Source organism: Pithys albifrons, chromosome 10, assembly GCF_047495875.1.
Source record: "Pithys albifrons albifrons isolate INPA30051 chromosome 10, PitAlb_v1, whole genome shotgun sequence".
Lineage (NCBI taxonomy): Eukaryota > Metazoa > Chordata > Aves > Passeriformes > Thamnophilidae > Pithys > Pithys albifrons.
The window spans coordinates 18965593-18975770 of record NC_092467.1 but is presented as its reverse complement, the minus strand read 5'-3'; the positions used below and the strand labels follow the sequence as shown (position 1 = coordinate 18975770).

The following is a 10178-nucleotide window of genomic DNA, read 5'->3' as shown; positions in this document are numbered from 1 at the left end:
ATTAAAAAGCTCAGCTCTCTGTTATCAGGCCTGAACTTGATTAGTACACCAACTCAGATCATCTTCCACAGATTTTTTTGGGTAACAGGGCTGCAAACTACACATACACTTAAGTCAGCCTTATGGTCATGGCTTATCTGGAAAGTCCAGCCACCTCCCTTCCACTGCAGCTCTGTCACCACTCCCCAGGAGAGGCAGCAGCCTCAATGGGAGCCTTGTTCCCCTCCACAGAGGCACTCTTGAGAGTTTTGATTAAGGAAATATTTCAGAAGATAGAGAGATTTCTGCTGGGGTTTCCTAGCAGTGAGGCCAAAGAGGCAGCAGATCAGCGCTCTACTTATCAGCTCCCCTCTCTCCCTGGAGCAAAATAATTTGGGGAACTGCAGGAAGCCCCCAGTGGAAAGGGAGTAACATTCCTGACAGTCATTTTCCTTCTCATCACTGTTCCAAAGTAACACAAGACCTGAGGTTACACAACCCACCATGATCACTTATCCTAACACAATTCTAGACGTTCAAATACATGTAGGGTCAGCTTTGCAATATCTCATGTCTGACTGTTCCAGTTTTGCCCAGAAAATGTTGTGGTTAGGACGCATTTACAGGATTTCCTGCAGGGTTCTAAAAAAAGTCAAACAGTAAATTAAAAAAGAGAAAATGGAAAAGTCATTATGATGGAGGACATTTTAAAACAAAGATATCATAGTTACACCTAAGAGTAACATCAATCCTCCCCCCACCCCAAATAACCATCTTGCAGCTCTTCCTAGCTCCAGAATAAGACAACAGCTTCTTATATCAAAATACACTTTTACTGTTAAGAAAATCCTATACCTTGGGATGGGGAAGAAGGTAAAGGGGTTAAGATCTGATAGCAAAAATACCCGATGTGTCTTTGGCTTATCAGATTTATAAATTTATTCCATAAAAATCCTGAGTATTGGTTGGGGATGTGTCTCTACTTTTACAACACATCTGAACAGCTGCAGGTACATTTATCTGTTGTGTTAATGAACACACATGCACATTACACATTTGGGAAAGACATGTAAAAACCTGACGTTTCTGAGGATGTAGGTCCCCAGTGGCTTAAGACAGCCTGAGGTGAGGCTGCCACCCCCACTACACTACATCCCATACCATCCCTACCCATCTCTTCCACTCTGCTGTAATAAGCCACTTTGAGAAGCTGAAAAAGAGGGAGAAGTGATTCTGTGTCAGCTGGATCAGTGACAAAGCCCCAGTAGTATTTGGAAAATCTTATTTAAACAAACAGGAAAGGATTAAAACTCTATGAATGGGCCTAGTCCATTCCTGAATCCACCTAGGTGTATCATATCCCTAACACTTGGCAGCAAGGAATTGCACAGACCTATCTGCATTTCTGCTTTTCTCTGGGGACTACAAACTATGACTCTTGGTTGTGACCCACCCCAACATGTGGCCATCACTGGTCTGTACTTTGGTATAACCATTTATATGTAATTCTGGTGCAAGTCGTGGAACTGGTTTCTGTAAGAGCACTCACATTCATTTTCTTTATCTGGGAAGCGGAAGTCACACCTGAAGGAAGTCCATGCACTCCAAGGACATTTGCTCTCTGAATTCCACCACATGCTCTGCCCTCTGTTTTTAACCTTTTCTACCCCCTGGTGAACAAGAGCTGCTCCTGATGACGAACTGAGTTACACCAAGCAGACAACAGCAAAGGTAAATACAGTAAGGAAGGCTCCTCACTGTGCCCATGCAGAGCTCTGCCCTGCAAACCCCACAGCCTGAGGCTGCTCTTTTGTATAAAAACCCAGCCCATTCCTGCTTTGGTAGAAACAGGTTGTTTTAATCTCCCAGTTTAATGTTTCCAGATTGGGGTAATGCCCATTATAATCCTGTTCCATGAGATTCTGTAACAATCATAAAAAGAATGTGGCTTGACCAGATTATATAAATAATTATTTGAAATATAATAATATCAATGAGAATATATATATAAGGGATAACATATAACAGAAATACCACTGAGGAAATGTCTCATTAAAAGAGGATTTCTAAGACACAAAACATGTTCTACAAGTTGTCGTCATTAAATTTACAACAAGTGTTTCATCTGAATAATACCAAGACATTACTGTATTTCAAGCACTTCATTATATTAATATTAATACAATTTCTCAAGTAATTAATTTCTGCTGTTGTAAAGTTATTAAAGCTGACAGATCAGCACGCTGCTGCTGAGAGTTACAGACCCTGCATGTAGAAAGAGCTTACATGTATTCAAGAGGTGACTTACACATTTGGATTATTACAGCCAATGAAAGCTTAATGTATCATTTATCAAATAATTTTAAATGCAAACATCTTTCAAGCAGTGCTAATTGAGTAGTGGTTTGGGGTTTTATTTAATTATCTAACTCAAATATTGGGTCAATCTAGAAATGACAACAGAACAAATCCTTTCCTGAAAAGCTAAATGTCTTTATGGAATTAATTCACATGTGCAGCCAGTGCAAATGGATGGCATCAGCTTAGACAGGTTTAAATAATCACTAACTAGGCATAGACAAACTTTATTCTTAATTCAAATTTTATTTAGAATTTAAATTTATAGTTTAAAAAGTATGCACATTTTGTAAGTATAAAAGTTTAAAAAAATACATTGATTTATTGATAAATGCCTCAGGTTAAATTTACATATTCATACATTATTATTATTATATTGCAATAATTGTTTTGCATCTTTTAACACTTATAAAAATAAATTAATGAGATTGAATAAACCATTGGAACCATGCTAAAATAATTCCTTAGCAAAGAGTGGTGAAGTTTGCCATAACAATTCTTAATTCTTTGCTATTGTAAATAAATAACTCTCCAATTAAGCAGTACAAAGAAGTACTGGTTAGCAGAAAAGCACTTACCCACAGGGTGAATGGAAAGCCATAGCAGGATGCCAAAAATAGTACCAAAAATATGTAGAATAATTTCTACCCTGCCAACTGACAGCAACTTGGTGCTAAACTTCTCAAAACACCAAAACCTTTCACCCCCACTTGCCCAAATACCCCCTCCTCAGGGGTGTATATGTGACCTGTAGAGGACAAGAAATGGCTCTGAATCTCCTGTTGGTTAGAGGGACTATCATAACACCTGTATGTAATTTGGTAACTATTTGACAATTATTTTTAATTACATCAAGAATGTGTTTCCTTAACGTGCAATGTTTAATTGCTCACCATAAATGACTAAAGATAAAAGACAATTTCAGCAGACGGTGATAACTCAACCTCATAAGGTCCCAGTGAACTGCAATCCCACTCAAACTTCCCAGGAGTGACATCCTTCGACTCATTTAACCTCATATGACAACTCCAGTTTCCATTTTTGGAAGACTAATTGAAAAAATAAAACCCAAACCAAACAACAACAAAAGACTCAGAGAAAAAAAATAACTACCTTTGTGCAGAACTTGAGTCTTCCATCTCCAGAGCCACAGCCCTTTATAGAGGGCTCAAACACCCTAAATACCAGTAGCCAGACAGGGCTACCATAACAGAAATACATGAAACTCTGGAGAAAAAAAGAAATATACAGAAATATCAAGAATAAAGTTAACAGGTTACAAGGGCAAACCACAAATATTTTTGGAAAAGTAAATATCTTCCAGACTCTTTTTTTCATATGTGAAAAAAACCCATGGAGGAAGAAACAAACAATAAAGAAAAAAAATAGAGAAAGGATGCGGGGGTGCGTGTGTGTAAGAGAGAGAGTTAATAGTCAACATCTGCAAATGGAGGTCCCTGCAATACACAAGGTCATTTACATTAATCATTCACCCTGCCTTCTCTCAGGCCATGTTTCTGTGCATAAATCAAATGCTGTGTAACCCAAGGGGTAACCTCATCCTGGCATCACTGAACATGTCTTCCTAGAAATGAGGCATTTCGTAATTCTGAGACATCTCCTTTTTGAAGGTGGCTACAAACACATGCACATTTACACATAGATATATACAAACAAGGTTAGAAAAATATTTATTTTTGCTTGTTTAAATAATTACTGAAAAGTGTTAATACAGTAATATGTTAATATTTGTACAATTAAAACTTTATATATAAATATTATAAAGCATTTTTCATAGCAGCCATTGCATATATAGTAAAACAAGTCTATCTGAAGTCCATGCTGCATAACCTAGGCCAAGCAGCGTTCATCCTCTTCCGAGAGGAACATCTGTACCAGAGCCAGGATTTCAGGAATGAGGAGTTCTGCTGCCACTGACAGCAGAGATGTTGCTTTATCTTCTACCAGGTATTGCCCAGGCCACCGAAGTGCACAGTGTTTTTAGAGAGAAATGCCACTATGTGGAATCACCTCACAGTCTCTAAGCTTCTCTCCAACACAGAAATCAGGACAATGTCTTCTAACAAGAAGGCAGAAACATTACGGAATGGCTTAAAATGTGCTGTGGCCTTACCACAAGGTGTTTAGGGGCACTCACACAGCTGGGGAATCCCAACAAGGGGCATGGAGGCACAAGGAGGAAACGTCATGCAGGACAGAATTTAATAACTCATATTTAGTTTGTTTTTATTGAGTTCCCTTTCCAGGTTTCCTATCAGAGTATCAATACTTTCCTGCAGGTCTTTGAGGTTTGCCCTGTGATCCACTGCAGAGTCTATCGCTTGCACTGTCAGGTAGCTCTGAAGGGTGTGCTCTCTGGGGACGGGCTGAGGGCATCCTGCCGGGGCATCCAACTCCTCAGCTTTGCTGCTGTCATCTCCACTCTCCGTATCTTCTGAAGGGACATCATCGTAGTCTGCTTCACTCAGGCAGTCTTTAGGGTTTAAGAAGTAGTTCTCCCCACAGCTACTCCAGTCCCCAGCATAGCGGTTGCTCGATGGGCTGTCTAGACCTGCTGGCCTTGGTCTGAGTACCCCAGACACCTCGGTACCACTAAGATTCAGCATCTGAGGTCTCTGCCTCTTGGGTCTCAGGTAATTCAGGGAAGATGGGTGCTCAGGAAATGCATTCAGATGTGCTGGTTCTTTGGCAAGGGAGTGATGAACTAGAAGAGATAAGTTAAACCAGTCAGGACTGTATCCATGCTGCAATAGAAAAAGCCCATGACAGATGCCCAGTGACCTCTCCCGATGTCACACGCTAACAGCATGTAAGAATGCATGCAAACTTACAGCCAATACATTCCATTGTTACATGTTTTGCCACTCTTTGATATAAAATAATTAGAAAAAGTAGTGTAAAAGCTCAATTTTGAAGATTCATGCCGGATTCAAATTGAAGCAGAGAAGCCTATCTAAAAGTAGAATCTCCCAGAATGCCAATTAAATTCACTACGTGAGTTAATCACCATCTGATCTGGGTCAAAGAAAAGCAAACAGCTCAGCTCACACACTATAGGAGTAACAGAAAGGCACAGCAAAAGAGGTTAAAACACAACAAAAATACCACCACTGAGAGACACCTAGAGAAGCTGACAACACACCAAGAGCTGAACTCTACTGGTTCTCTTTTGCCCTAATGTTCTGCACTATTAAAGAAGCTCATTTGCACTAATTTTTCCAAGCAGCCACAACCCCATCGCAGATGAACACTCACACAGGTTTGAGTGTTCGATTAGATGGCAAAAGTTACTAACAGGCTCCTCTGCTGTTACCTGCTTCCTACGGTAAACAGCACAACTATTTTTACTGATCTGTGCCTGTAAATATCTGAGCTGAAAAACTTCTTTTGTTTTATACAGACCATTGCCTCTTGTAATGAGCAGCAGAAACTTTCTAGTCCACTTAATCAGTGAAAAGGCAGTGCATGCAAACCCATGCAGTTCATGATCTGCTCCCCTTCTTGTTAGGAGTCCTCACACACAAGCACAAAAGCTCAGCCCTGAAATGTGCTCAATCCTCTTTCTGGGTCCATATTACAGTTCTCTTCAGGGGATTTTAGTCTTTACATCTTGTGCAGTAATGCAATAATTCTCACTGCTTTTCCCCCCACTTTTACTACAACAAAAGTCCTTCTGTTTAGACTATGCTCCATTAAGACAAAGGGTCACGGGTTAACAATAACTTGCCAGTGTTACATGGTCTAACCAAACAAGGACTGTTTGTTTTCAGTTGGAAATATACGGAAACTGAAGTATTGCACAACATGTTGATTATCAAGCTGTCTCAATCTACAGAAGATTAAATATAAGGGACTAGACTGTGATCCTTCTGTTCAGTCCAACTGCTCTGTTTACACTGTGTGGTGTTCACCTGCTCCACATTCACCTCCCTTATAGGACAACATCCTGCACAGTTCTTGCACAGTCCTTGCAAACCAGGGGATAGCATTTGGTTTTTTCTTCAAAGTGAAGGAAAACTCTACTACTTACCATACTCCTACCCTTGCTACAGCAACGCACACTCCTATGGGCAGAGCTACATCCACTTGCTTTTGTATTCCGCAGCAGCCATGCCATAAGCCATCCCCAGGGTTTCATGATTAGCTCTTGCACTATATTTACTGCCCAAACATCTCTTGGTCTCCCTCTTCCTCCCCCCACGTTTCCTGTCTTACCTGCACAGACTCACTGGCCTGACTGAAAGCTTCTTTTCATATTTGGTGGTCAGCAACTCTGGGGCAGCCCCACCTGCAGCTGACAAGGGAGCAGCACCATCTCAGTTGCCTCAAACCCATCATGGAGCAGCACCATATGTCAAACTAATGCTCCTCTTGCTCTTACTTTCAGGCAGATAAGGTTTCTGTGAGGCTGCAGCAAGCAGAACCAACAGCCAGGAGCCTCCTGACACTGCTGACCCAGTGCATGGTCAGTGTCTATGTGTTACAGCCACAGGAGGCAACTCAAAGGCATGGCCACCATCAGGTCAGCAGACTACGAAAAAATGTAAAAAGCAATGCCACTTACATTGTCCACTAGCAGCTCTTCCCAGCTCATGACACCCTTTTAGCACCTGTACTGAGCTGCTCTGCAGACAACTCACACGCTCAGCTGAGTGACTCGTAATGTCTAATGAGAGCAAACTATCATAAATCAGACTTATGGAGGAAGGAGGATATTAGTCAACAATACTGAAACTGTACTTGTTTGGTCTTTCTCCCTGCATTATATTAGTTGTCAATGTTGACATCTTTCCTGAGCTCTATTCTATTCCATCCTATTCTATCCCATCCTATTCCTGCTTAAGTTTTGAAGTGGGAGCTAAAAGGTACTTAGGGTGTTTGGGTTTTGTTGCTTGTTTGCTTTGGGTTTTGTTGTATTTTGTTTTAAAAATATTTTTTTCTTATACCAAGCTCTGCAAAAACAAGTAGAAGTTGCACAGCTCTTACTGTAAGATGTTCCCAACTCTGCCAAATTACAAGAGCAGAAATAAAGTAAACGGTCAAAGCAGGAGAACAAAAGAAAAAAAATAAATCCCCAAACTCCCTAATTCAGATGCGGAAACTTAATGTCATCAGGTTTGGGTTTTCTAGTGTCTTCACTCACATCAAGTCTTCACCATTTCTTACATTATACTCAAACTCTGACACCTGGTAAGGAAGCAATTAAGCAAACAAACTTCCCATTAAACAAAATGCCCAGATAGAAAGAGTTGATTACAAAACTATCATGATTTCTTTAGATTAATAGGTGATGCCATAGTACCTCACATTTCAATAATTCCAATGCTGCTCAGTCATCCTGTGAATTAAAGTACACTGTCACACAGTAAAAACATACAGCAATGGTTTGAGTTTTTCCCTTGATCAGATTCATGACACAGTACCTGGCCACAACTGGAGTAAATAGTGAAGAACCTCTATATGCTTTTTGAAGTCCAGGGCACTAGCAAGCTCTTCGGAGTCTGTGAAGACTCTGTTGTTATGGTTGGTTGTCTCCTGCCTCTGGCTCAGTAACACAGGGCCAAAACATACAGCTAAATTCTGGCATGTCATCTTATTTACTTCATGGTAAGAAGCCACAAGTTTCAGGTGATCCAACAGCATCTTCAGGGTAGCCTAAAGAAACAAAATACTGCTCAGGAAACAAAACACTAGAGGAAGGTGGTGGTGACATCTTAATGTCACTGCTCTAGAGGGAAAAGATCAGGGATCCGGTTTTACTACCAACACCCATCAACAGACCATGTAAGTGCTGAATTAGAAAAGCTGTATTTGAAAAAAATATATAAAAAATATAAAAATATATTAAAATAATATACAAAAATATATTAAAAATATAAAAATATATAAAAATATATAAAACAGAGCAGACAAATTAAGACAGGCTTTCTGGTAAAATTCAGCTTGTTTCTTACCCGAACTCAATTTTATATGGATGGGTTTTCTCACAGTAAAATAAGGTACATGAGGGAATGAGGGAGAGGAGACGTTGCAGAAGCACTACAGATGATCCAGGCACATTAGAAAATAAAGAAAGCCTTGATATGATGTCAGCACCTGAACAAGGTTCCAAGGAACTTCCAAATGCTGTACAGGCCACTAGCTCAGTCCCTTCCCCCCAAAATGGGCTGACTGTGGTTTTCTGCAGAGGTGAATTTGGCAGGTAACAGTGCACAGTACTATTACACTGCACAGCATGGGAAGCAAAGGCTTTATTGCACATACTAGGAAAGAGAAATGCATTTGCCCATGAAATTATGACATACAGATCACAGAGCTCCACAGAGTGGAGCAGGACACCACACAGGAATAATTGTTGATCTAACAATGCAAAAGTAGTGATTACAGCCTTACATTCAGTTTTACAGAGACAATAGAAAGTGAAAACTGGAATAACTCCAGCAAGGCAGACTCTCCAAATTATCACAGCAGGAAGTATTTTCAAAGACATGGAGCATCACAAATCCAAGTGAACCATTAAGTCAGATAAACAGGCGTACAAATTCTGAGACATTTTGTATCCAGTGTGAAAATATTCCTTGATTTTCTGAAGCATGCAATTTACTTGAACCTGCTAACACTGCTCACCTTCTCAACATCTGGCAGGCAATCCAGAAGGGCTGCCGTGTGCTCAGAGTCACTTGGGTCATTCTCACAACCATTTGCTGTCATTTTCAAGGGATTTTTCACCATGGCATCCAACACTGCTTCATAGAGCTGCTTGGTTATCAGAGGAGAGGGCAGCTCTCGCAGATAATCCTTTAGGACACCTTCACAAGAGACACAAGAACAGTTGCCTTTAACAAGCTGCAGGTTCACTTTGCAGCAATTTTGGGGGGCATTAAGGCATGTCAGCTTCACCAATACCATAAGAAAATCCTCCATGGCAGTGACAAACCTTGCACTTGGGAACAAGGGGTAGAAGGACAACAACAAGAGAGCACTGCACAGATGAGCTGGAGCACAAGGGCTGCTGTGTGTGCAGGTGTGGGGACACCAGGCACAGGGTGAGCATCTCTCCAGGTCTCCCTCATATTCAGCGCGAAGGTGAATATCAGTCTCCCATCCAAAGAAAGGAGCTCCTACAAACACCCAAGTCGCCAGTTTAATGACCCCTCCTCTTTAATATACATCCACCAGTTAGTTTTTCTGTTTATTTTCAGCTATAAAATTATGAGCAAACATCCCAGTACCAGTTACACATACAGTGAAGCCCACAGCACCTTCTCACCTACCAAAGCACAAACCAAACAGATGCCCGCATGAGAGGGAAACACCAAGTCACTGTTGCCTCTGGGTACCCTGCACACCTCAGCATACCACTTGCTTCTGCTGTGACAAATGTAATTCACAACCACAGGAGACACTGGCTAAAATATCCAGGCACTGAGCCCTCCCTGTGCCAAAGACACACCACACTGTTTCCAAAGCTGGGGATGTGCTGCAGGAGAGGCTGTTTCTAGGGGATGCAACAACCAGGCAAGTGCCTCATTAACCCCTATTCTTTCCACAGATGCAAACAAACAAAAAGGAATTGAGCATTTTCATTCTTGTAAACTGGCTTTGGAGGCTGGCTGATACTTCATTCTGAGAGGGGTTTCAGTGATTGTAGAATAATAATTAAAAACCCCAAAACCTTCAGGCCTCTAACAGCAACCTCTGAAAAAGACATAACAGGATGCTATCCAGGAACAACGTATCCAATACAACCAACAAAGAAAACTGAAGGAAACAAGCCTGCTTCCTAGCTGCATTTATTTTCCTATTAAAAATTGCATTCT

The 10178-nt window shown here is 40.9% G+C and overlaps 1 protein-coding gene across 1 annotated transcript in view; it reads right to left on the bottom strand.

Moving 5' to 3' along the window:
- Positions 1-1891: 1891 nt before the first annotated feature.
- The window catches only part of SYDE2 (synapse defective Rho GTPase homolog 2), a 29442-nt gene continuing 21155 nt past the window's right edge, over positions 1892-10178 (bottom strand). The window contains exons 5-7 of the mRNA XM_071565794.1: positions 8986-9167; positions 7782-8013; positions 1892-5062 (exon numbers count right to left, since the gene is read on the bottom strand). Coding sequence (XP_071421895.1) covers positions 4560-5062; positions 7782-8013; positions 8986-9167 — 917 coding nt within the window. The 3' untranslated portion in view covers positions 1892-4559. The remainder of the gene's footprint in view (positions 5063-7781; positions 8014-8985; positions 9168-10178) is intronic.